The sequence below is a fragment of the Anomalospiza imberbis genome, chromosome 15 (assembly GCF_031753505.1).
Source record: "Anomalospiza imberbis isolate Cuckoo-Finch-1a 21T00152 chromosome 15, ASM3175350v1, whole genome shotgun sequence".
In the NCBI taxonomy this organism is placed as follows: Eukaryota; Metazoa; Chordata; class Aves; order Passeriformes; family Viduidae; genus Anomalospiza; species Anomalospiza imberbis.
Genome location: NC_089695.1, coordinates 2,625,860 through 2,652,167, shown reverse-complemented (window position 1 = coordinate 2,652,167; position 26,308 = coordinate 2,625,860). Strand labels below are relative to the sequence as shown.

The following is a 26,308-nucleotide window of genomic DNA, read 5'->3' as shown; positions in this document are numbered from 1 at the left end:
TGCCGTGTCTACACAACGCAAACCAAAAGCTGTGCATGAAGAGTTCGTGGTTGCGAGTTGGGATGTGATACCCAGAGCAGCGCTCTGTACGCGGGCAGGGAACCCACTTCTGAGAGAGGAGAGCTTTTACACCGCACCTTTTTTCTTCTCTTTGGCACAAAGAGTGCGGGTTCAAGCAGCAAACTCCGAACCAGCAGCGCTGCCCCGATTGAGAGGAAATATTCCCCCTTCCGACGCTGGGTGGGGATGTTGGCCGCGGACCGGAGCGTTCCTCGGTCCGCCCCGGGTTTGCAGACACAGGGAGACAAAAAAAGCCGTGTGAGCTGAGCTGCTCGCAGAGGAGTCGGAGCACTCCGGGGCTTCCAGTTTCCTTCACCCCAGGACTGCTGGCCCACACCGTTCTTTTTCGGACGCTACTAAAAAATGCTGGGAGCCACGGAGGACGGTGGATGGCTTTTTTGGAGAGTGATGACGTGTGGGAGACGGAGCAGAGACAGAAAGAGGCAAGTGATCTTGTTTATTCTGTGTGTTTGCGTGTGTCAGAGCGGGGCTGAAACCCTCCGCTACTCTCTGCCGGAGGAAATGGAGAGGGACTCATTTGTCGCCAATATCGCCAAGGACCTGGGGCTTCCTCTGAGCCAGCTCGCGGCTCGCAAAGCCCGCGTTGTGTCCGAGGGGAACGAGCAGCTTTTCCGACTCAATCAAAACACAGGAGTCCTGACGGCAAAGGAATCGCTGGACCGAGAGGAGATCTGTCCTCAGAGCGACACCTGCACGCTCGTCTTTAAGATATTCTTTGAAAATCCGTTGCAGCTTATCCGAGGGGAGGTGGAAGTTCGTGACGTAAACGACAACTCGCCCGTGTTCCCGGAGAAGGAGATGGTTTTAAAAATTCTAGAAACAGCATCTCCTGGCTCCCGTTTCCCCCTGGAAAGCGCCCAGGACCAGGACGTGGGCATTAACGGTTTGCAGAACTACAGCCTCGGACCCAATCCTCATTTCTCCCTCGCTATTGGAACAGCGAAAGATGGAGTAAAATACCTGGAACTTGTCCTACAGCGCCAGCTCGATCGTGAAGAGCAGGGAGAACTGAATTTACTTCTGACCGCCACCGACGGGGGGTCACCACCCAGGTCGGGCACGGCTCAGGTCCGGATCGTGGTTGTGGATGCCAATGACAATATTCCTGTCTTCGACCGGGAGACCTACGAGGTGCGCCTGGCTGAGAACAGCCCCCTGGAGCAGCTGGTGGTCAGAGTCGCTGCCGCGGATCCCGACGAGGGGTCCAACGGGGAAGTGCGTTATGCCTTTACCCAGACATCAGAGCGATCCCGGCAGCTCTTCCAGCTGAACCCGACCACAGGTGAAATACGAGTCGCGGGCAAGCTGGATTTTGAGGAAGCAAAATCCCACAAGATGGTGGTGAAAGCCACGGACGGCGGAGAGCTGTCTGCGCATTGCAAAGTGCAGGTGGAGGTCCTGGACGTGAATGACAACGCCCCGGAGATAGCGCTCACCTCCCTCAGCGCCTCCATTCCCGAGGACGCCCCGCCACGCACCGTGGTGGCTCTGTTCAGTGTGCGGGACCGGGACTCCGGGGACAACGGCAGGACGGAGTGTTCCATCGACGGGGACTTGCCGTTCAGTCTCACCCCCACTTTTGATAATTACTACGAACTGAGAACAAACGCGGCTCTGGACAGGGAGAGGACGGCAGAGTATAACATTACCATCACAGCCACGGACTGGGGCAGGAAGCGGCTGAGCTCTCAGGAAAGCATCTTTGTGCAGATATCGGATGTGAACGACAACCCCCCAGAGTTCACCCAGGAGGTTTACACCATGTCTGTCACGGAGAACAACAGCCCCATGCTCCGGATCGGCAGCATGAAGGCCACGGACGCCGACACAGGAATAAATGCCCGCGTGAACTACGCACTGGTGCGGCCGGAGGGCAAAGAGCAGCCCGAAGTGTCAGTCAACGCTGAAAACGGGGATGTTTATATCCTCCGCCCGCTGGACTATGAGAAGGTGCGCGCCTTCGAGGTGACAGTGCGCGCAGCCGACGGCGGCTCCCCGCCGCTCAGCGCCCAGGCCGTGCTGCACATCGTCGTGCGGGACGAGAACGATAACGCGCCCGTGCTGCTGCACCCGGCCCCCGACAGCAGCGCGGCCGGAGAGCTGGTGCCGCGCTGGGCACCCTCCGGCTACCTGGTGGCCAAGGTGGTGGCGGTGGACGCGGACGCGGGGCAGAACGCGTGGCTGTCGTACGAGCTGGCCAAGGCCACGGAGCCGGGGCTGTTCCGCGTGGGGCTGCACAGCGGCGAGGTGCGCACGGCGCGGGCCGTGACAGAGAGGGACGCGCCCCGGCAGAGGCTCATCGTGCTGGTGCGGGACCGCGGGCAGCCGCCACGCTCTGCCACTGCCACCCTCGCCGTGGCACTGGTGGACGGCTTCTCCGAAGCCCATTTACGGGTGAGCGAGGAGGCACCGGCCGCCGAGCCCGACGGGCCGCTTACTCTGTACCTCATCGCCTCCCTCGTGTGCGTGTCGGCGCTGTTCCTCGCCACCGCGGTGGCCGCCGTGGTAGTGAAGGTGCGGCGGGCCAGGCGGAGCGAGACGGAGAATTTGCCCACCTTCCCGACTGCCACGGAGAGCAGCGCGGGCTCCCTGCCCCGCAGCTACGTCTACGACGTCTGCTTCGCCGCCGGGACCGTCAACAGCGAGTTCCGTTTCCTCAGGCCGCTCTTCCCCTGCTTCCCCGCCGGGCTGCCTCCCGGCCCGGGCGAGCAGCGGAGCTCGGTGTGCTCGCAGGATGCGGCCAACCTCGGGGGCGCGGGCGACTGGACCGCACAGGTGAGGGACTGACAGGGCGATCGGGCAGGCGGGAGGGAGGTGTGACAAGCCCTGGAAGCAAGGACTATTGAAGCTGCAGAACTGCTAGTGAAGGAGTCCCTGGGGTGGGAGGAGATGATAGAAGGCATCTCAGAACTGCTGGAGAGGCCTCCCAGGAGGATCCAACGGGGCTCAGCTGCTCCCCAAATGCTGACTAACCACACCTCTCTGCATCATAGAAGGACAGAACATTTTGGGTTGGAATGGACCTTTAAAAGCCACTAAGTCCAAACCCTCATGCAATGAGCACAGATACTTTCAACTAGGTCAGGCTGGCTCTGAGCAACCCGACCTTGGATATTTCCAGAGTTGGGGTACCCATCACCTCTCTGGACAGCTGCACCCATCTATGCTGAACATTCATGATAGGTGAAGTCTTTGGTGTCACTTCAAAGGGGACTAGTTGGGCCATGAGAAGGTGAAAATTACAGGTAGAGATGTGTTGCAGCTGAGATGGCCACAATACACAGAGTATCACCATACAATTTCAGAAGGCTTCAAGCGTCAGCCCATACAGAGTAATACCATACCACTTCAGAATGCTCCAAACGTCTTCCCTTGTTGTTCTTTAGCCCAACCTTTTACACCCTTCATGTTCATGCATTGCACCTGTGTGTCCTCTCTACCTTTTTGTGGTAGGTCAGTGCACCTGGGCACTCCAGATCTCATTACCTTCAATGCTGCTCACCTGTCCTGCACAGCTGAAGCCCATTAGGGATGAGGCTCGGCCGCAGCCCCACTCCCACTTACCACAAACCATGTACCTACACACATGTGGCTTCTGCTCACACACTGTGTAGAGCCTGTGGGGACCTGGAGCAGGAATGACACCATTCCTAGGGATCTGTCCTCCCAGAGGTGGCTGTAACGGGAATGTAGTGGCCTGTCCAGCGTCAGATGGGACTACAGGGACAGCTGTGCAAAGGGGTGTCACCAGCAATGTCCTCTGCGCTGCTGTTGGGAGCTGGCACTTGGTGCTGCCATGTGCCATTCACCAGGGTGGTGGCAGTGCTGAACTCAAGCTGTCTTACAAACTGCTGGAAGCTACGGAGGTGGAAACCTCTGCCCTTAAATTCTCTTATATTTTTGTGACTTGCATGGATAGTGTTGGCCAGAAAAGTGTGGTTATCAGAGTCAATCACCTCTCAGTATGGGATGCTGTGGGGACTCCATGGAGAGTGTCCAAGTATCCATTTAGCATTTCACAGTGGACAGGATGATGAAAGTATATGAGGTTGGAGAAACACAAACACCATCAGGGTCAGTTAATACTTTCATTTTTCATAACCACCGGTGACTTGGACTCACTTTACTGCAGGGTGTCAGAATCACAGTAGCCTCAGGGAAGACAAGGCCCCTTCTTGATATATCAGCATTAAACCACATTTTCTGTTAGTGAGAAAGTGGTTTCTGTTTGGGGCTCTCACCATTTCGAATTACTTAAAACTCATAAAAGTTTTATAGAGACTCATTAGGTTTTGCAATAGTACCTTTTTTGGAGGATGGTTTCTGACTTCAGGTGTTCTCCATTCAGGTCAGAGATCCACCAAGTCTTGCCTTCTCTTTGGCTCTCGGTAGAGAGGAGTGGTGTGATGCAGGCAGTGGTGTACGACAAATCCTCTAAGCTTCTCGGTGACGCCTGCTTTCCTTCAACACCAAATGACAACCTCTCTCTCTGTTCTTTGCAGGGCAGTGCTCCCCTCTCTGAAGATACAAGGCCCAGAGCTGCTGATGCAGTTTGCCCTGCAAACAGGGAGCTGGAGCTAAATGTCAGTTCTGAGCAAAACCCTTGGCTCACCCATCAATAAATTAAAAGAAAGACAAGTTTGTCTGTCCTCACAGGGAAAAGGGAACATAGAGACCAAACACGTCTCTAAAAAGTACCAGGGAGATGAAGCGTTCTCTGTGAGAGTACTTTCCCCTTGAGCAGTACTTTATTCGTGTAGGTATTTTATAATTGTGATGTCAATGGAGGAGAAGAACCGTGCTGCATGTTGATTACATAATAATGTATGATTGTGAGAATGCTACTGCTTCTACATACTTGCAGAAATACTGAAAACTGGCAGCAGATCTTTAACTTCTTGTTACACCGCATTCTCTGGGGGGTTTCCTTTCGTGCTTTGTTTATTTCTTTATTTTTATGGAGAGAGCTTTGTAATAATATCTTAATTTTTCTGCCGTGTATTCAACACCAGGCAAAACAGATATTATGCAAAATTAGGTGGTGCTTGCAAAGGAATTTCTTACAAAATAAGCAGAAGCTGTTTACATTTTGAACTACTGGCATTGGCACAGTTGGCATATTTGACCAGGAACTTACAGGCTCTCCTCATTGTAAAGAGTGAGCTTTGAGCAATGTATTCTTTCTTCCTTTTTTTTTTCCATAAAGTTGAAAATGCTATTTCACAGTTTTTAAAAACCAAGATAATTAGAAGTATTGTTTGTGGTTTTTCAGTAAAATAGATGAAACCATTTACAATTAGCTTAGGACACTGTAGAATATAGGGTGTCAAAAATTTTCTGTTTTTCTTTCGTCAGTCAGTATTAAACTATAAAGTAAAGTGATAATTCCTGTCATTTAACAATTTTTAAGAGTCATATGAGTGATGACAGAAAAAAATAAAATCTACTTGGAACTCCCTTGGGTGAGTGTGCAGTCTCGAGATCAATTGCCACAGTCATGGCCAAGGAAATAACCAACTCAAAAGCAGGATTTTGGGAATAAATCCGTGCATCTGGAGTGGAATTTATGCAGGGGAAATCAGAACGACCTGGGAAATAGGATGGTCTCAGAGGTCGGAGCAAGGCTGAGGAATTTTTTTCTGGGTGGAGCTGAGGTCTGAGATGCTGCCTCCAGCCCATTCCCAAAGGCTCCCAGCAGAACAGGTGGTGAACTGCGGGAACAATCTCTGTCCATTCCGAGAACGACTCTGGCGATAGCTGGTTAAAAGACCACCTCACCTGGTGGCTGGACCCCTGTAACCATACACAGCTGTTCTAGCTGAATAGCCGGAAAGTAATTTATTCAAAGCGTTCACACTGGGGAGGGGGGGAACCAAAACAAAAGGAACAACCCAGCTTTAAATAAACTCCATTTTGACATAGAAGGCAAACAGAGGCTTTGCTCATTCAGCCAGTGGCCATATTTTGAATACGGTTGTATGGACATATAAATCTCTATGCTTTGACCTAGGAAGAGAGAAAACCAGCCGTTAATCTCTGCTTTCCAGGCTTTGCGCTGGGAAATCTTCGAATCCTTCTACTGATCGGCCGCCTGGTGCCGCTGCTGACCGCGGAAGCTCCGCGCAGCTCCCAGTTCCGCGCCCCCGCGATTCGGGCGGGCGGGGCTGCACCATCTCGGGCTGCTCCGCTCGGGGGTCGGCAGGCTGTGTCGGCAGCTCCATCCAGCTTACAGGAGAGGAGATCGGGTCTCTGGAAGGGAATGAAGCCGAGGAAGAGTGAGGAACCGCTCCCGGGGCGAGCGGCGGCTCTGATCCTTGTCCTCTGCGTCTCGGGGATGAGAGCAGAAACCGCTCAGTACTCTGTGCCCGAAGAGGCGGGGAGAGGCTCTTTTGTGGCGAATATCGCTAAGGATTTGGGACTAACCGGTGAGGAATTATTGGCTCGTCAGGCTCGAGTCGTTCCTGAAGGAGAAAAGCAGTATTTACAGCTGAACCAGCACACCGGGGATTTGGTGGTGAGAGAGCAGATGGACCGGGAAGAGATGTGTGGACAGAGCGAACCCTGCTTGGTGCGTTTTGAGGTGCTGCTGGAGAGCCCACTGCAGTCCTTCCGAGCTGAGGTAAGACTCACCGATATAAACGATCATGCTCCTGTGTTCTTAAATAAAGAGATTGTTTTAAAGATTTCGGAGTCGACAATGCCGGGAACTCGGTTTTTGTTGGAAAGCGCTCACGATCCAGACGTGGGGAACAATAGCCTTCAGCACTATAGTATCAGCTCGAACGACTATTTCCTTGTCTACACCCGGCGGCGGAGTGACGGCGGGAGGTACGCCGAGCTGGTGTTGGATCGAGCCCTGGACCGGGAGCAGCAGGCAGAAGTTGCTTTCATCATCACGGCTGTGGATGGTGGGAATCCACCGCGGTCTGGCACAGCTTTAATCCGCGTGGTAGTCCTGGATATAAATGACAACAGCCCAGTATTTACTCGAAGTTTGTATACAGTCTCCGTAATGGAAAATAGCTCCCAGGATACCTTAGTGGTGGTAGTGTCTGCAAGCGATTTAGACGCAGGCACAAACGGAGAAATCGTCTATTCCATAGTTCAAAATTCAGAGGAAAATTTCGAGACATTTAAAATAAGCCCAGAGACAGGTCAGATTCGGCTCAAAAAGGCTTTGGATTATGAAGAAACAAAAACCTATGAGATAGATGTTCAGGCCTTAGATGGAGGGGGCCTCTCCACCCATTGCAAGGTGGAGGTGCAGGTGAAGGACGTGAATGATAATGCCCCCGAGGTGATCATCACCTCGCTCACCAGCACTCTCTCCGAAGCCGCCCCTCCCAACACCGTGGTGGCCCTCTTCAATGTGCGGGACCGGGACTCCGGGGACAATGGCAGGACGACTTGTGAGCTGTCAGGAGAGCAACCCTTCAGGATCACGCTGCTGGCAGCCGACGCGTACGCGCTGGTGACATCAGAAACGCTGGACCGGGAGCTGGTGGAGGAATACAACGTGACGGTGCGAGCTCGAGACGAGGGCTCCCCCGCCCTCTCGGCATCCAAGACCCTGCTCCTGCGGCTCTTGGATGTGAACGACAATGCACCCACCTTCACCCAGGCCATTTACACCATGGTGATGAGCGAAAACGAGCCCGCGGGGAGGAGCCTGGGCCACCTCAGTGCCACGGACCCAGACGCGGGAGAGAATGCCCGCGTGAGATACTCGCTAGTGCCGCCGCCGACAGGCACCCCTGCCGCGGCATCATTCGTGTCAGTGGACGCGGAGAGTGGAACTGTCCGGAGTTTGCGCCCACTGGACTACGAGAAGGTCCCTGCCTTCGAGGTGACAGTGCGCGCAGCCGACGGCGGCTCCCCGCCGCTCAGCGCCCAGGCCGTGCTGCACATCGTCGTGCGGGACGAGAACGATAACGCGCCCGTGCTGCTGCACCCGGCCCCCGACAGCAGCGCGGCCGGAGAGCTGGTGCCGCGCTGGGCACCCTCCGGCTACCTGGTGGCCAAGGTGGTGGCGGTGGACGCGGACGCGGGGCAGAACGCGTGGCTGTCGTACGAGCTGGCCAAGGCCACGGAGCCGGGGCTGTTCCGCGTGGGGCTGCACAGCGGCGAGGTGCGCACGGCGCGGGCCGTGACAGAGAGGGACGCGCCCCGGCAGAGGCTCATCGTGCTGGTGCGGGACCGCGGGCAGCCGCCACGCTCTGCCACTGCCACCCTCGCCGTGGCACTGGTAGACGATTTCTCCGATGCCTTCCACCAGCTTGGCCACGATCCTGCGAGCGGACAGCAGCCGCAGATGGCCGAGGAGGAAATGCTCACCACTTACCTCATCGCCTCCCTGTGCTGTGTCTCGTCCCTTTTCCTCTTGTCCGTCCTCGTCTTGGCGGCGAACACTCTCTGCAAAGCTCGCGTCCGGGCAGAACTTCCTCCTCCCTCTCCCAGCTGCTACGCGGATGGAGATTTCACCAGCGACGGCGTGGGCGTGGGCAGCACAGGTACTCTGTCACCGGCTTACCGCTATGAAATGTGTCTGACCAGCGGCTCGGGGAAGAGTCAATTCCAGTTCCTAAGGCCTGTCCTGCCCAGCCTTCATAGCAATGCTGAGGCGGGACTGAACAAGGACGAGGAGCCGCTAGGCCACTCGCAGCCTGCCTGCGACAGGGAAGCCCAGGCGAGGAGCACAGCCACTCCTCGTTTTTAGCCGCAAGACTGGCCGGTAGGCGTGCGCGTCCATGCCTGAGCCGTGCTGGGACGCACGTCCCTTCCCCATCCTCAGCCTAAGATTCCCCAGTAGCTGTAGTACCGTTCCCTGCTGTTGCTGGCGTACTCTCCCTGCTTAGGCTCCAGGCTGGTTTCTCCTGCCGGGCAAGGGAGCTCAGTCGCTCCGGGTTCAGCCTCTGCCTCATACTACCCTGTTGTGCGGCTCTTGCGGCCGCGTTTCTCGAAAGTCGCGGAGGCGCCTATCGCTAGACAAGAGCACACCAGACCGGGAGCTCGGGGCAGCGAGGGGAGAAGACGGGAAGCGGAAGAGCTGCCGGCGATGCTCCGGCGTCAGAACTCTCCCAGGGCTACTGCCTATCCTCCCTAGCGCTTCTCTCCCCGGAGGATGGGAGCGCATCCTGCCGCAGGAGCCCCGCTGTGCGCGCGGCTCCACGGGCCGGGGCGAGCGGCAGCGCGGGCTGCGGGCGGCGGCGGCTGCAGTCCCAGCGCGCACCGCTGGGTGGTGCCCTCGGCCAAGGCGGCGCCGAGCGGCTGCGGCAGCGGAGGCGGCCGAGCCCGGACCGGCGCAGCGCAGCGCAGCCCGGCACGGCACGGCACAGCCCAGCCCAGTTCAGCTCAGTGCAGCTCAGCTCAGCTTAGACCAGCGCAGCGCAGCCGGGCGGAGGTGGCACAGGCTGCGGAAGGGATTGCAGCCGCTGCCGGGACACCCCGGCTGCCGTACGGGCCGCCGGCAGAATCTGAAGCAGCGAGAGAAGACGTCCGCCTTCCACTTCGCCGCTCTCCGCGGGGAATCGCCCGGATCATCCGCGAGACCGACACCGGCCGCCGCCGCCGCCGCCGCCGCCGCGCCATGGCGCTCGCAAGGCAAGTGCTTTGTCTCTCTGCTTTCCTCTCGCTGCCGCACGCTCGCGCCGAGCCCATCCGCTACTCCGTAGCCGAGGAGGCGGAAAGCGGCTCCCTGGTGGGCAAGCTGGCGGAGGATGCGGGGCTGACGCCGGCGCAGCTCTCGGCTCGCCGCGCCCGCCTGGTCTCGGAGGACGGCCGGCAGCATTTTCGCTTCGACCGCGCCTCCGGCCGCCTCGTCGTGGCGGGGAGGCTGGACCGGGAGGAGCTGTGCGGCCAGTCCGCCACCTGCATGCTCCCCTTCGAGCTGCTGCTCGCCAGCCCCCTGCAGTTCTTTCGGGTCGAGGTGACTCTGGACGATATCAATGACCATTCGCCCGTCTTCCCCGAGGAACGAGTCACTTTTAGGATACCCGAAAAGAGCGACCCCGGTTCCCTTTTCCCGCTGGAGGCGGCTCAGGACCTTGATATTGGCCAGAATACAGTCCAGGAGTACAACATCTCTCCAGAGAATGAGTATTTCAGTGTCTCCTATGGGAGTCGGAGTAATACTGACAAATATCTTGAACTTGTTCTGGAAAAGCCACTAGACAGGGAGGAGCAGGCAGAGATGGGTTTCAGTGTTATTGCTGTGGACGGGGGCTCCCCTCCCAGAAGCGGGACCATCGAGATCTCTATTATCATTCTAGATGTAAATGACAATACTCCGAAATTCACGCAAGATCGTTATATTGCAAAGGTTCTGGAGAACATGCCCGAAGGCTCTGTGGTTCTGACTGTGCTGGCAGCTGATCCAGATGCAGGACTTAATGGGGACATCACCTATCAACTCAGCCAGACAGTGGGACAGAGTGACTCTGCATTTGTGATTGATCCCACAACTGGTGAAATTAAAATCACAAAACCTCTGGACTTCGAGGCAGGAGAAACTCACGAGCTGATTGTGAGGGCCAGAGACGGAGGGGGCCTGTCAGCAATCTGCAAAGTGTTGGTGGAGGTGGTGGATGTGAATGACAATGTCCCAGAGCTGCTGGTCAGTTCCTTCAGCAGTCCCCTCCCCGAGAACACGGTGCCCGGCACGGTGGTTGCCCTGTTTGCGGTCAGGGACCGGGATTCCGGTGCCAACGGGAAGATCTCCTGTGCCCTCGAGGATCAGCTCTTCTTCTCCCTGCGGCCAGCCTATAAGAATTACTATGAGTTGGTGACAGTGAGCGCGCTGGACCGCGAGGAGACGCCTCAGTACGTCCTCAGTGTCACGGCAGCAGACGCGGGGTCGCCTCCTCTCACAACCACCCAGACCTTCACGGTGGACATCTCCGATGTCAATGACAACGCCCCCGTCTTCAACCAGACCTCCTACACCATGTACGTGCGTGAGAACAACGTCCCCACGGTGTTTGTTGGGGCCGTCAGTGCTGCAGATGCTGACGTGGGGCTCAATGCCAAGGTGACCTATTCCCTGGCGCCAGAGCAAGGGTCAGAGCGGCCCTCGTGCTCCTGCATCTCTGTGAACTCTGAGAACGGACACGTGTTTGTGCTGCGGCCCCTGGACTATGAGCACTTGAGGCAGACCGAGGTGACGGTCAGTGCCTCTGACGCGGGCTCTCCTCCCCTCAGAGCCAACGTCACCGTCCACCTGGTCGTGCTGGACGAGAATGACAACGCACCGCTCGTGCTCTACCCAGCCCAGGACAGCAGCCCAGCGTCCAGTGAGCTGGTGCCCGTGTCGGCTGAGGCGGGCTTCCTCATCAGCAAAGTGGTGGCCGTCGATGCCGACTCGGGACAGAACTCCTGGCTCTCCTACCACCTGCTGAGGGCCACCGACCCAGGGCTGTTTTCCGTGGCCGTCCAAAGCGGGGAGGTGCGTCTGAGGAGGCCGGTGACAGAGAGAGACAGCGTGAAGCAGAAGCTGGTTGTCCTGGTCAGAGACAACGGCAAGCCCCCGCTGTCAGCCACGGCAGCTCTGAGCGCTCTCCTGCTCAAGGACTTCTCAGACGCGCGCCTCCCGCACAGCAGCCCGGCCACAGAGGATCAGGACGGCTCCCTGACCACCTATTTAATCATTGCCTTGGTCTTTGTCTCACTCCTCTTCCTCATCTCCGCCGCAGTCTTTGTCGCTCGCAAGGTGTGCAGGAGAAAGGAGCTGAAGGCTGGCCACGTGCTTTATGGTGCCGACAACTTGCAGAGCGGCCTGGCCGATGCAGCCGCTGCAGGGAGCCTGCCCCGCGCCTATTGCTACGAGATCAGCCTCACAACGGGCTCGGGCAACAGCGAGTTCAAATTCCTCAAGCCCATCCTGCCCAGCCTGCCCCCACAGCACTGCGCCAGGGGCCAGGGCCCGGATGAGGAACACGATCTCCCCTGTGTCCCTGTCAGCACAGAGGACATGGCCCCAGACAATGCTGGCACTCTCTCTGCAGGACACTTCAACGCTCTTTCCTTTAACTAACATGGGTTCTGCACAGCTGGAGGCTTCATGGCTCATGGGGGGAGTGGATCCTTGTTGCAGCACCTGGCAATTGTTCCTCCAGAGACAGTATGTTCCCAATTGGCATAGCCAATTTCCCAAGTCAGTGTGTACTTTGTCTGCCTCTCCAAATACAAAATTGCAGAAAAAAAATATACTCTGATTCTCTTCCTCAGACAATAGTCTATTTCTCCTATGTAACTGCCCTTTCTGATAGGCTTTAATAATGCACTCCCAGATTTGCTCTTTGTCTCTTGCTCTCAGACCAGACCTTGGACTTCTTGTTTTTTTCATAGCTCAGTGGCACAGTTGCATAGACAAAGCTCACATTGGCTGAAATGACACAAAACCCTTTCCCCAGAGAAGCAAGGCTGTTCTGAATACTGTGTCATAATGTTCTATTAGCATGGGGCTTTTTCTTTCTGGGTTTTGGATGTCTCTGTCTGAGATGGGTGGGCTCTGTGTGTCACACCGTCTTGTCAGTATATCTGTCTGTATAGCCATGGTGCGTGTGCAGGTGCTTTGCTAATGCTGCCCACAGAAAGGGTGAATTTCTCCCATCCAGCCATTACAGTGCAGGCAATTCCAGCTCTGCCTGAAAGTAGACTGGACTTTTGATCCTTCCAGGGCAGAGCAGAGCACTCCAAAACACAGCAGAGCAGCAAAACGCATAACAAAAGTCTTCCTTTGGCCTATAAGTGTGCATTTGTTGTTCTGTCTCCTTGCACTTGCCTTGGAAATATAGCAGTGACAGGTCAGCCTGTGTTTGGAGAGTGTATGACTGCACAGAGCAATGAAAACTTATTCATCATCTCTGGGGGCATGAAAATCAAAGAATTTTCTGAGGGTAAAATCAAGAACTTGAAAGTTTGAAAAAGATTGGAAAAGGAATTTGAGTTTTGTTTCCTCATTCTTGTTAGAGAATTCAGCGCTTTGTTGTTGGGACTTGACGCATATGACTTTCCCATATGTGTTAGAGCATTTGCATTCTCCGTTTTGCCCTTTCTCCTGCTCTCTGAAATGTGTTTGCACATTACCTTGCCTGTTCCTCTAGAGGAATGCCACCCTATCTAGAATTGCTGGCTGTTTGAATGATGTCTGTGATGCATGAAATACTCAGAAAGTTTCCCACTCGCTGTGATGAGCTGACGTTATAGAGTTTAACAGTGTAAATTGGTATGACTCTGGGTTTAGAAACTGAAAAATTATGTTAGACGGAAATAAAAAGAGCATCGTACCTCCTTTAGTGGAGACAGAATCCTTCGTAGAGACGTTCTTTCTGGGAAAGCCCTGTCAAGACTTTTCAGAATTGTGCGAGTTACTTTCCCAGTGTGTCGCTTGTCGGAAGCAATGTTGGGTGGGTACAGTTCCTGAGTGTGCAGATGCAGCCGGGAGAGTGTTCATTGGCATGCCCGTGCGGTCACCATCGCCCTATCTGCGCTCGGTTTCTCCTGCTGCGGGAGGAGGCTCTGTCCTTCTGGACTCAGCCTCGTCTTTAGGCTGTGCTGGTTCGGGCCGCGTTCCGTTCTTGGCCCGGCTGTCTCGGTGGGCTCGGAATCGCGGGCCGGGGCGAGCGGCAGCGCGGGCTGCGGGCGGCGGCGGCTGCAGTCCCAGCGCGCACCGCTGGGTGGTGCCCTCGGCCAAGGCGGCGCCGAGCGGCTGCGGCAGCGGAGGCGGCCGAGCCCGGACCGGCACAGCGCAGCGCAGCCCGGCACGGCACGGCACAGCCCAGCCCAGTTCAGCTCAGTGCAGCTCAGCTCAGCTTAGACCAGCGCAGCGCAGCCGGGCGGAGGTGGCACAGGCTGCGGAAGGGATTGCAGCCGCTGCCGGGACACCCCGGCTGCCTTACGGGCCGCCGGCAGAATCTGAAGCAGCGAGAGAAGACGTCCGCCTTCCACTTCGCCGCTCTCCGCGGGGAATCGCCCGGATCATCCGCGAGACCGACACCGGCCGCCGCCACCGCCGCCGCGCCATGGCGCTCGCAAGGCAAGTGCTTTGTCTCTCTGCTTTCCTCTCGCTGCCGCACGCTCGCGCCGAGCCCATCCGCTACTCCGTAGCCGAGGAGGCGGAAAGCGGCTCCCTGGTGGGCAAGCTGGCGGAGGATGCGGGGCTGACGCCGGCGCAGCTCTCGGCTCGCCGCGCCCGCCTGGTCTCGGAGGACGGCCGGCAGCATTTTCGCTTCGACCGCGCCTCCGGCCGCCTCGTCGTGGCGGGGAGGCTGGACCGGGAGGAGCTGTGCGGCCAGTCCGCCACCTGCATGCTCCCCTTCGAGCTGCTGCTCTCCAACCCCCTGCAGTTCTTTCGGGTCGAGGTGACTCTGGACGATATCAATGACCATTCGCCTGTTTTCCGAGAAGATCGAGTCACTTTTAGGATCCCAGAAACTAGCGAGCCAGGCTCTCGTTTCCCGCTGGAGGCAGCTCACGACCTTGACATTGGCCAGAACACAGTCCAGGAGTACAACATCTCTCCAAAGAATGAGTATTTCAGTGTCTCCTATGGGAGTCGCATTACAGGCAAGAATTCTCTTTTGCTTGTTTTGGAAAAGCCGCTAGACAGGGAGGAGCAGGAAGAGGTGGGTTTCAGAGTTATTGCTGTGGACGGGGGCTCTCCTCCCAGAAGCGGGACCATCCAAGTAAACATTGTAATTCTGGATGTAAATGACAATGTTCCCATCTTCACAATGGAGGAGTACACAGGAAAGATTCTGGAGAACATGCCCGAAGGCTCTGTGGTTCTGACTGTGCTGGCAACTGATCCAGATGCAGGACTTAATGGGGACATCTCATATCAACTCAATGAAGCACTGGGTCAGAGCGACTCACCCTTTGTGATTGATCCTACAACTGGTGAAATTAAAATCACAAAACCTCTGGACTTCGAGTCAGAAGACTCTCACGAGCTCATTGTGAGGGCCACAGATGGTGGGGGCCTGTCAGCAATCTGCAAAGTGTTGGTGGAGGTGGTGGATGTGAATGACAATGCCCCAGAGCTGCTGGTCAGTTCCTTCAGCAGTCCCCTCCCCGAGAACACGGTGCCCGGCACGGTGGTTGCCCTGTTTGCAGTCAGGGACTGGGATTCCGGTGCCAACGGGAAGATCTCCTGTGCCCTCGAGGATCAGCTCTTCTTCTCCCTGCGGCCAGCCTATAAGAATTACTATGAGTTGGTGACAGTGAGCGCGCTGGACCGCGAGGAGACGCCTCAGTACGTCCTCAGTGTCACGGCAGCAGACGCGGGGTCGCCTCCTCTCACAAGCACCCAGACCTTCACGGTGGACATCTCCGATGTCAATGACAACGCCCCCGTCTTCAACCAGACCTCCTACACCATGTACGTGCGTGAGAACAACGTCCCCACGGTGTTTGTTGGGGCCGTCAGTGCTGCAGATGCTGACGTGGGGCTCAATGCCAAGGTGACCTATTCCCTGGCACCAGAGCAAGGGGCAGAGCGGCCCTCGTGCTCCTGCATCTCTGTGAACTCTGAGAACGGACACGTGTTTGTGCTGCGGCCCCTGGACTACGAGCACTTGAGGCAGACCGAGGTGACGGTCAGTGCCTCTGACGCGGGCTCTCCTCCCCTCAGAGCCAACGTCACCGTCCGCCTGGTCGTGCTGGACGAGAATGACAACGCACCGCTCGTGCTCTACCCAGCCCAGGACAGCAGCCCAGCGTCCAGTGAGCTGGTGCCCGTGTCGGCTGAGGCGGGCTACCTCATCAGCAAAGTGGTGGCCGTCGATGCCGACTCGGGACAGAACTCCTGGCTCTCCTACCACCTGCTGAGGGCCACCGACCCAGGGCTGTTTTCCGTGGCCGTCCAAAGCGGGGAGGTGCGTCTGAGGAGGCCGGTGACAGAGAGAGACAGCGTGAAGCAGAAGCTGGTTGTCCTGGTCAGAGACAACGGCAAGCCCCCGCTGTCAGCCACGGCAGCTCTGAGCGCTCTCCTGCTCAAGGACTTCTCAGACGTGCACCTCCCGCACAGCAGCCCGGCCACAGAGGATCAGGACGGCTCCCTGACCACCTATTTAATCATTGCCTTGGTCTTTGTCTCACTCCTCTTCCTCATCTCCGCCGCAGTCTTTGTCGCTCGCAAGGTGTGCAGGAGAAAGGAGCTGAAGGCTGGCCACGTGCTTTATGGTGCCGACAACTTGCAGAGCGGCCTGGCCGATGCAGCCGCTGCAGGGAGCCTGCCCCGCGCCTATTGCTACGAGATCAGCCTCACAACGGGCTCGGGCAACAGCGAGTTCAAATTCCTCAAGCCCATCCTGCCCAGCCTGCCCCCACAGCACTGCGCCAGGGGCCAGGGCCCGGATGAGGAACACGATCTCCCCTGTGTCCCTGTCAGCACAGAGGACATGGCCCCAGACAATGCTGGGACTCTCTCTGCAGGACACTTCAACGCTCTTTCCTTTAACTAACATGGGTTCTGCACAGCTGGAGGCTTCATGGCCCATGGGAGGAGGAGATCCATGTTGCAGCACCTGGCAATGGTTCCTCCAGAGAAAGTATGTTCCCAATAGGCATAGCCAATTTCATGAAAATTCCAAGTCAGTGTATACTTTGTCTGCCTCTCCAAATACAAAATTGCAGAAAAAAAATATACTCTGATTCTCTTCCTCAGACAATAGTCTATTTCTCCTATGTAATTACCCTTTCGGATAGGCTTTAATAATGCACTCCCAGATTTGCTCTTTGTCTCTTGCTCTCAGACCAGACCTTGGACTTCTTGTTTTTTTCATAGCTCAGTGGCACAGTTGCATAGACAAAGCTCACATTGGCTGAAATGACACAAAACCCTTTCCCCAGAGAAGCAAGGCCGTTCTGAATACTGTGTCATAATGTTCTATTAGCATGGGGCTTTTTCTTTCTGGGTTTTGGATGTCTCTGTCTGAGATGGGTGGGCTCTGTGTGTCACACCGTCTTGTCAGTATATCTGTCTGTATAGCCATGGTGCGTGTGCAGGTGCTTTGCTAATGCTGCCCACAGAAAGGGTGAATTTCTCCCATCCAGCCATTACAGTGCAGGCAATTCCAGCTCTGCCTGAAAGTAGACTGGACTTTTGATCCTTCCAAAACACAGCAGAGCAGCAAAACGCATAACAAAAGTCTTCCTTTGGCCTATAAGTGTGCATTTGTTGTTCTGTCTCCTTGCACTTGCCTTGGAAATATAGCAGTGACAGGTCAGTCTGTGTTTGGAGAGTGTATGACTGCACAGAGCAATGAAAACTTATTCATCATCTCTGGGGGCATGAAAATCAAAGAATTTTCTGAGGGTAAAATCAAGAACTTGAAAGTTTGAAAAAGATTGGAAAAGGAATTTGAGTTTTGTTTCCTCATTCTTCTTAGAGAATTCAGCGCTTTGTTGTTGGGACTTGACGCATATGACTTTCCCATATGTGTTAGAGCATTTGCATTCTCCGTTTTGCCCTTTCTCCTGCTCTCTGAAATGTGTTTGCACATTACCTTGCCTGTTCCTCTAGAGGAATGCCACCCTATCTAGAATTGCTGGCTGTTTGAATGATGTCTGTGATGCATGAAATACTCAGAAAGTTTCCCACTCGCTGTGATGAGCTGACGTTATAGAGTTTAACAGTGTAAATTGGTATGACTCTGGGTTTAGAAACTGAAAAATTATGTTAGACGGAAATAAAAAGAGCATCGTACCTCCTTTAGTGGAGACAGAATCCTTCGTAGAGACGTTCTTTCTGGGAAAGCCCTGTCAAGACTTTTCAGAATTGTGCGAGTTACTTTCCCAGTGTGTCGCTTGTCGGAAGCAATGTTGGGTGGGTACAGTTCCTGAGTGTGCAGATGCAGCCGGGAGAGTGTTCATTGGCATGCCCGTGCGGTCACCATCGCCCTATCTGCGCTCGGTTTCTCCTGCTGCGGGAGGAGGCTCTGTCCTTCTGGACTCAGCCTCGTCTTTAGGCTGTGCTGGTTCGGGCCGCGTTCCGTTCTTGGCCCGGCTGTCTCGGTGGGCTCGGAATCGCGGGCCGGGGCGAGCGGCAGCGCGGGCTGCGGGCGGCGGCGGCTGCAGTCCCAGCGCGCACCGCTGGGTGGTGCCCTCGGCCAAGGCGGCGCCGAGCGGCTGCGGCAGCGGAGGCGGCCGAGCCCGGACCGGCACAGCGCAGCGCAGCCCGGCACGGCACGGCACAGCCCAGCCCAGTTCAGCTCAGTGCAGCTCAGCTCAGCTTAGACCAGCGCAGCGCAGCCGGGCGGAGGTGGCACAGGCTGCGGAAGGGATTGCAGCCGCTGCCGGGACACCCCGGCTGCCGTACGGGCCGCCGGCAGAATCTGAAGCAGCGAGAGAAGACGTCCGCCTTCCACTTCGCCGCTCTCCGCGGGGAATCGCCCGGATCATCCGCGAGACCGACACCGGCCGCCGCCGCCGCCGCCGCCGCCGCCGCCGCGCCATGGCGCTCGCAAGGCAAGTGCTTTGTCTCTCTGCTTTCCTCTCGCTGCCGCACGCTCGCGCCGAGCCCATCCGCTACTCCGTAGCCGAGGAGGCGGAAAGCGGCTCCCTGGTGGGCAAGCTGGCGGAGGATGCGGGGCTGACGCCGGCGCAGCTCTCGGCTCGCCGCGCCCGCCTGGTCTCGGAGGACGGCCGGCAGCATTTTCGCTTCGACCGCGCCTCCGGCCGCCTCGTCGTGGCGGGGAGGCTGGACCGGGAGGAGCTGTGCGGCCAGTCCGCCACCTGCATGCTCCCCTTCGAGCTGCTGCTCTCCAGCCCCCTGCAGTTCTTTCGGGTCGAGGTGACTCTGGACGATATCAATGACCATTCGCCCGTCTTCCCCGAGGAACGAGTTACTTTTGACATCCTAGAAAGGAGTGACCCTGGCACTCTCTTCCCACTAGAGTTGGCTCAGGACCTCGATATTGGCAGCAACAGCATCCAGGCATACCGCATCTCACCTGAGAACGAGTATTTTACTGTCTCCTATGGGACTCGCGATACAGGCAAAAAGTATCTTGAACTGGTCCTGGAAAAGCCACTAGACAGAGAGGAGCATGCAGAGATGGGTTTCAGTGTTATTGCTGTGGATGGGAGCTCCCCTCCCAGGAGTGGCAGTACAGAAGTGAAAATTGTCATTCTAGATGTAAATGACAATGCTCCCCTTTTCACACAGGAGGTGTACATAGGAGAGGTTTTAGAAAACATGCCAGAAGGCTCTGTGGTTCTGACTGTCCTGGCAACTGACCAGGATGCAGGACTTAATGGGGAAATTTCCTACCAGTTCAGCCAGACAGTGGGACAGAGTGACTCTGCATTTGTGATTGATCCCATAACTGGTGAAATTAAACTCACAAAACCTCTGGACTTTGAAGCAGCAAACTCTCACGAGCTCAGTGTGAGGGCCAGAGATGGTGGGGGCCTGTCAGCAATCTGCAAAGTGTTGGTGGAGGTGGTGGATGTGAATGACAATGCCCCAGAGCTGCTGGTCAGTTCCTTCAGCAGTCCCCTCCCCGAGAACACGGTGCCCGGCACGGTGGTTGCCCTGTTTGCGGTCAGGGACCGGGATTCCGGTGCCAACGGGAAGATCTCCTGTGCCCTCGAGGATCAGCTCTTCTTCTCCCTGCGGCCAGCCTATAAGAATTACTATGAGTTGGTGACAGTGAGCGCGCTGGACCGCGAGGAGACACCTCAGTACGTCCTCAGTGTCACGGCAGCAGATGCGGGGTCGCCTCCTCTCACAAGCACCCAGACCTTCACGGTGGACATCTCCGATGTCAATGACAACGCCCCCGTCTTCAACCAGACCTCCTACACCATGTACGTGCGTGAGAACAACATCCCCACGGTGTTTGTTGGGGCCGTCAGTGCTGCAGATGCTGACGTGGGGCTCAATGCCAAGGTGACCTATTCCCTGGCGCCAGAGCAAGGGTCAGAGCGGCCCTCGTGCTCCTGCATCTCTGTGAACTCTGAGAACGGACACGTGTTTGTGCTGCGGCCCCTGGACTACGAGCACTTGAGGCAGACCGAGGTGACGGTCAGTGCCTCTGACGCGGGCTCTCCTCCCCTCAGAGCCAACGTCACCATCCGCCTGGTCGTGCTGGACGAGAATGACAACGCACCGCTCGTGCTCTACCCAGCCCAGGACAGCAGCCCAGCGTCCAGTGAGCTGGTGCCCGTGTCGGCTGAGGTGGGCTACCTCATCAGCAAAGTGGTGGCCGTCGATGCCGACTCGGGACAGAACTCCTGGCTCTCCTACCACCTGCTGAGGGCCACCGACCCAGGGCTGTTTTCCGTGGCCGTCCAAAGCGGGGAGGTGCGTCTGAGGAGGCCGGTGACAGAGAGAGACAGCGTGAAGCAGAAGCTGGTTGTCCTGGTCAGAGACAACGGCAAGCCCCCGCTGTCAGCCACGGCAGCTCTGAGCGCTCTCCTGCTCAAGGACTTCTCAGACGTGCGCCTCCCGCACAGCAGCCCGGCCACAGAGGACCAGGACGGCTCCCTGACCACCTATTTGATAATTTCCTTGGTCTTTGTCTCACTCCTCTTCCTCATCTCCGCTGCAGTCTTTGTCGCTCGCAAGGTGTGCAGGAGAAAGGAGCTGAAGGCTGGCCACGTGCTTTATGGTGCCAACAACTTGCAGAGCGGCCTGGCCGATGCAGCCGCTGCAGGGAGCCTGCCCCGCGCCTATTGCTACGAGATCAGCCTCACAACGGGCTCAGGCAACAGTGAGTTCAAATTCCTCAAGCCCATCCTGCCCAGCCTGCCCCCACAGCACTGCGCCAGGGGCCAGGGCCCGGATGAGGAACACGATCTCCCCTGTGTCCCTGTCAGCACAGAGGACATGGCCCCAGACAATGCTGGCACTCTCTCTGCAGGACACTTCAACGCTCTTTCCTTTAACTAACATGGGTTCTGCACAGCTGGAGGCTTCATGGCTCATGGGGGGAGGAGATCCACGTTGCAGCATGTGGCAATGCTTCCTTCACAGTATATTTGTCTTTGGATTTGGTTCAGACAACTTTTTTGAAATTATATTCCGAATATACACAGTCTGCCAATCTAAAGAGCAACGACAGTTGTAAAATGGCAAAGGTTCTCTCACTTTTGTAGGAATTTGTTCCAGCTCTTTTACTGCCATTTCCAACAGGCTTTAACTGTGTCGTTAGCACTCAGCTGTGTTCTTGTTTCTCTTGCTGTCTGAATAGTCATAGGATGTTTTTATTCTGAGATTTATACCATGTCACTGGTGGCCAAACAAATCATATCCTCACTGAAATGCAAAAAGCCATTTTTGAGCCTCAGGAAAGCAAGGAAGTTGCGAGTACTGGGACGCAGTGTCACGTGGGCACTAGGCCCTTCCTTGCCTGGATTCTGGATGTCTCTGTCTGAGATGAGGGCTCTGTGTGCTTTGCTTTCTTGTCGCTATGACAGACAACACAAGCTTGTCCATTCAGACACTGAATATCTGCAGATGCCTCAGTACTGGGGCCTGGGGGAGGTGCTCCCACCCAGCCATTGCAACTCAGGCAATGCCAGCTCAGCAGGGGAGGAGTTGATTTGGACCCATTCACAACAGCAGTCTCGCCTTCCCTATCTAGCTCTGAGCAGGGCAGCAAAATGCACAACAAAGTCTCCCTACGGCTTCCGAGAAGGGCTTGGGGGATCTGTCACCTCAGGATTGCCTTGGAAACACATGAGCACAAACAGGGTTAGGGTAGACTGTAAGTGAAAAGAGCTGTAGAAATATGTCCATTATCGTTGAAGGCATTGAAGGAAATCTCCACAAATACTCAGACAATTATTGGAAGGAAGAGTAAAGAAGAACTTTAAAAAAAAGACATTGAGATTGGTCTTTTCATTGTTGTTTCTGAATCTCAAGGCTTCTTGATGGCACTAGAAAGCTGTCCCTGCATGATTTATTTTCTGTGTTTATGTCAGAGCATTTGCATTCCCATATTTGCCCTTTCTCCCCTGAAATGTACTGAACAATATACTGGGCCTGTTCCTCTAGAGAAGAAGTGCCACTCCAACTAGAATTACTGGTTGTTTGAATGATGTCTGTGATCCTTGAAATACTGGGATAGTCTCCCTCCCGCTGTGATGTGCTGAAGTTAGACAGTTTAACGCTGTAAATTAGTATAACCATGGGATTAGAAAGTGAAAAAATGTGTTAGACTGAAATAAAGAGAACACACAGACTCCTTTTGTGGAGAGAGATGTTTGTAGTGGCATTCTTTCTGGGAAAGCTCTGTCAAGACTTTTCAGAATTGTGCGAGTTACTTTCCCAGTGTGTCGCTTGTCGGAAGCAATGTTGGGTGGGTACAGCTCCTGAGTGTGCAGATGCAGCCGGGAGAGTGTTCATTGGCATGCCCGTGCGGTCACCATCGCCCTATCTGCGCTCGGTTTCTCCTGCTGCGGGAGGAGGCTCTGTCCTTCTGGACTCAGCCTCGTCTTTAGGCTGTGCTGGTTCGGGCCGCGTTCCGTTCTTGGCCCGGCTGTCTCGGTGGGCTCGGAATCGCGGGCCGGGGCGAGCGGCAGCGCGGGCTGCGGGCGGCGGCGGCTGCAGTCCCAGCGCGCACCGCTGGGTGGTGCCCTCGGCCAAGGCGGCGCCGAGCGGCTGCGGCAGCGGAGGCGGCCGAGCCCGGACCGGCACAGCGCAGCGCAGCCCGGCACGGCACGGCACAGCCCAGCCCAGTTCAGCTCAGTGCAGCTCAGCTCAGCTTAGACCAGCGCAGCGCAGCCGGGCGGAGGTGGCACAGGCTGCGGAAGGGATTGCAGCCGCTGCCGGGACACCCCGGCTGCCTTACGGGCCGCCGGCAGAATCTGAAGCAGCGAGAGAAGACGTCCGCCTTCCACTTCGCCGCTCTCCGCGGGGAATCGCCCGGATCATCCGCGAGACCGACACCGGCCGCCGCCGCCGCCGCCGCCGCCGCGCCATGGCGCTCGCAAGGCAAGTGCTTTGTCTCTCTGCTTTCCTCTCGCTGCCGCACGCTCGCGCCGAGCCCATCCGCTACTCCGTAGCCGAGGAGGCGGAAAGCGGCTCCCTGGTGGGCAAGCTGGCGGAGGATGCGGGGCTGACGCCGGCGCAGCTCTCGGCTCGCCGCGCCCGCCTGGTCTCGGAGGACGGCCGGCAGCATTTTCGCTTCGACCGCGCCTCCGGCCGCCTCGTCGTGGCGGGGAGGCTGGACCGGGAGGAGCTGTGCGGCCAGTCCGCCACCTGCATGCTCCCCTTCGAGCTGCTGCTCTCCAACCCCCTGCAGTTCTTTCGGGTCGAGGTGACTCTGGACGATATCAATGACCATTCGCCTGTTTTCCGAGAAGATCGAGTCACTTTTAGGATCCCAGAAACTAGCGAGCCAGGCTCTCGTTTCCCGCTGGAGGCAGCTCACGACCTTGACATTGGCCAGAACACAGTCCAGGAGTACAACATCTCTCCAAAGAATGAGTATTTCAGTGTCTCCTATGGGAGTCGCATTACAGGCAAGAATTCTCTTTTGCTTGTTTTGGAAAAGCCGCTAGACAGGGAGGAGCAGGAAGAGGTGGGTTTCAGAGTTATTGCTGTGGATGGGGGCTCTCCTCCCAGAAGCGGGACCATCCAAGTAAACATTGTAATTCTGGATGTAAATGACAATGCTCCCATCTTCACAATGGAGGAGTACATAGGAAAGATTCTGGAGAACATGCCCGAAGGCTCTGTGGTTCTGACTGTGCTGGCAACTGATCCAGATGCAGGACTTAATGGGGACATCTCATATCAACTCAATGAAGCACTGGGTCAGAGCGACTCACCCTTTGTGATTGATCCTACAACTGGTGAAATTAAAATCACAAAACCTCTGGACTTCGAGTCAGAAGACTCTCACGAGCTCATTGTGAGGGCCACAGATGGTGGGGGCCTGTCAGCAATCTGCAAAGTGTTGGTGGAGGTGGTGGATGTGAATGACAATGCCCCAGAGCTGCTGGTCAGTTCCTTCAGCAGTCCCCTCCCCGAGAACACGGTGCCCGGCACGGTGGTTGCCCTGTTTGCGGTCAGGGACCGGGATTCCGGTGCCAACGGGAAGATCTCCTGTGCCCTCGAGGATCAGCTCTTCTTCTCCCTGCGGCCAGCCTATAAGAATTACTATGAGTTGGTGACAGTGAGCGCGCTGGACCGCGAGGAGACGCCTCAGTACGTCCTCAGTGTCACGGCAGCAGATGCGGGGTCGCCTCCTCTCACAAGCACCCAGACCTTCACGGTGGACATCTCCGATGTCAATGACAACGCCCCCGTCTTCAACCAGACCTCCTACACCATGTACGTGCGTGAGAACAACGTCCCCACGGTGTTTGTTGGGGCCGTCAGTGCTGCAGATGCTGACGTGGGGCTCAATGCCAAGGTGACCTATTCCCTGGCACCAGAGCAAGGGTCAGAGCGGCCCTCGTGCTCCTGCATCTCTGTGAACTCTGAGAACGGACACGTGTTTGTGCTGCGGCCCCTGGACTACGAGCACTTGAGGCAGACCGAGGTGACGGTCAGTGCCTCTGACGCGGGCTCTCCTCCCCTCAGAGCCAACGTCACCGTCCGCCTGGTCGTGCTGGACGAGAATGACAACGCACCGCTCGTGCTCTACCCAGCCCAGGACAGCAGCCCAGCGTCCAGTGAGCTGGTGCCCGTGTCGGCTGAGGCGGGCTACCTCATCAGCAAAGTGGTGGCCGTCGATGCCGACTCGGGACAGAACTCCTGGCTCTCCTACCACCTGCTGAGGGCCACCGACCCAGGGCTGTTTTCCGTGGCCGTCCAAAGCGGGGAGGTGCGTCTGAGGAGGCCGGTGACAGAGAGAGACAGCGTGAAGCAGAAGCTGGTTGTCCTGGTCAGAGACAACGGCAAGCCCCCGCTGTCAGCCACGGCAGCTCTGAGCGCTCTCCTGCTCAAGGACTTCTCAGACGCGCGCCTCCCGCACAGCAGCCCGGCCACAGAGGATCAGGACGGCTCCCTGACCACCTATTTAATCATTGCCTTGGTCTTTGTCTCACTCCTCTTCCTCATCTCCGCCACAGTCTTTGTCGCTCGCAAGGTGTGCAGGAGAAAGGAGCTGAAGGCTGGCCACGTGCTTTATGGTGCCGACAACTTGCAGAGCGGCCTGGCCGATGCAGCCGCTGCAGGGAGCCTGCCCCGCGCCTATTGCTACGAGATCAGCCTCACAACGGGCTCGGGCAACAGCGAGTTCAAATTCCTCAAGCCCATCCTGCCCAGCCTGCCCCCACAGCACTGCGCCAGGGGCCAGGGCCCGGATGAGGAACACGATCTCCCCTGTGTCCCTGTCAGCACAGAGGACATGGCCCCAGACAATGCTGGCACTCTCTCTGCAGGACACTTCAATGCTCTTTCCTTTAACTAACATGGGTTCTGCACAGCTGGAGGCTTCATGGCCCATGGGAGGAGGAGATCCATGTTGCAGCACCTGGCAATGGTTCCTCCAGAGAAAGTATGTTCCCAAATGGCATAGCCAATTTCATGAAAATTCCAAGTCAGTGTAAACTTTGTCTGCCTCTCCAAAAACAAAATTGCAGAATAAAAGATATGCTCTGATTCTCTTCCTCAGACAATAGTCTATTTCTCCTATGTAACTGCCCTTTCTGATAGGCTTTAATAATGCACTCCCAGATTTGCTCTTTGTCTCTTGCTCTCAGACCAGACCTTGGACTTCTTGTTCTTTTTATAGCTCAGTGGCACAGTTGCATAGACAAAGCTCACATTGGCTGAAATGACACAAAACCCTTTCCCCAGAGAAGCAAGGCCGTTCTGAATACTGTGTCATAATGTTCTGTTAGCATGGGGCTTTTTCTTTCTGGGTTTCGGATGTCTCTGTCTGACATGGGTGGGCTCTGTGTGTCACACCGTCTTGTCAGTATATCTGTCTGTATAGCCATGGTGCGTGTGCAGGTGCTTTGCTAATGCTGCCCACTGAAAGGGTGAATTTCTCCCATCCAGCCATTACAGTGCAGGCAATTCCAGCTCTGCCTGAAAGTAGACTGGACTTTTGATCCTTCCAGGGCAGAGCAGAGCGCGCTAAAACACAGCAGAGCAGCAAAACGCATAACAAAAGTCTTCCTTTGGCCTATAAGTGTGCATTTGTTGTTCTGTCTCCTTGCACTTGCCTTGGAAATATAGCAGTGACAGGTCAGCCTGTGTTTGGAGAGTGTATAACTGCACAGAGCAATGAAAACTTTTTCATCATCTCTGGGGGCATGAAAATCA

General features: G+C 56.2%; 6 protein-coding genes across 6 annotated transcripts; all 6 read left to right on the top strand.

Annotated features, from left to right (window-relative positions):
- Window positions 1-287: 287 nt before the first annotated feature.
- On the top strand, window positions 288-5,538 carry LOC137482897 (protocadherin beta-16-like). The gene is made up of 2 exons (XM_068205529.1): window positions 288-2,856; window positions 4,584-5,538. Exons 1-2 carry the CDS (start codon window positions 424-426, stop codon window positions 4,701-4,703), a joined length of 2,553 nt encoding a protein of 850 aa, XP_068061630.1. The 5' UTR covers window positions 288-423; the 3' UTR covers window positions 4,704-5,538.
- Window positions 5,539-6,014: 476 nt separating this feature from the next.
- On the top strand, window positions 6,015-8,990 carry LOC137482896 (protocadherin beta-16-like). Its single transcript, XM_068205528.1, has one exon. The coding sequence runs from the start codon at window positions 6,341-6,343 to the stop codon at window positions 8,795-8,797; it is 2,457 nt and encodes an 818-aa protein (XP_068061629.1). The 5' UTR covers window positions 6,015-6,340; the 3' UTR covers window positions 8,798-8,990.
- A 641-nt stretch (window positions 8,991-9,631) lies between these two features.
- Window positions 9,632-12,133, top strand: LOC137482895 (protocadherin beta-15-like). Its single transcript, XM_068205526.1, has one exon. The coding sequence runs from the start codon at window positions 9,668-9,670 to the stop codon at window positions 12,107-12,109; it is 2,442 nt and encodes an 813-aa protein (XP_068061627.1). The 5' UTR covers window positions 9,632-9,667; the 3' UTR covers window positions 12,110-12,133.
- Window positions 12,134-14,035: 1,902 nt separating this feature from the next.
- LOC137482894 (protocadherin beta-15-like) lies at window positions 14,036-16,617 on the top strand. Its single transcript, XM_068205525.1, has one exon. It carries the CDS (start codon window positions 14,100-14,102, stop codon window positions 16,539-16,541), a length of 2,442 nt encoding a protein of 813 aa, XP_068061626.1. The 5' UTR covers window positions 14,036-14,099; the 3' UTR covers window positions 16,542-16,617.
- Window positions 16,618-18,490: 1,873 nt separating this feature from the next.
- On the top strand, window positions 18,491-20,974 carry LOC137483326 (protocadherin beta-15-like). Its single transcript, XM_068206313.1, has one exon. The coding sequence runs from the start codon at window positions 18,533-18,535 to the stop codon at window positions 20,972-20,974; it is 2,442 nt and encodes an 813-aa protein (XP_068062414.1). The 5' UTR covers window positions 18,491-18,532.
- A 1,996-nt stretch (window positions 20,975-22,970) lies between these two features.
- On the top strand, window positions 22,971-25,492 carry LOC137482893 (protocadherin beta-15-like). Its single transcript, XM_068205524.1, has one exon. It carries the CDS (start codon window positions 23,007-23,009, stop codon window positions 25,446-25,448), a length of 2,442 nt encoding a protein of 813 aa, XP_068061625.1. The 5' UTR covers window positions 22,971-23,006; the 3' UTR covers window positions 25,449-25,492.
- Window positions 25,493-26,308: the final 816 nt, after the last annotated feature.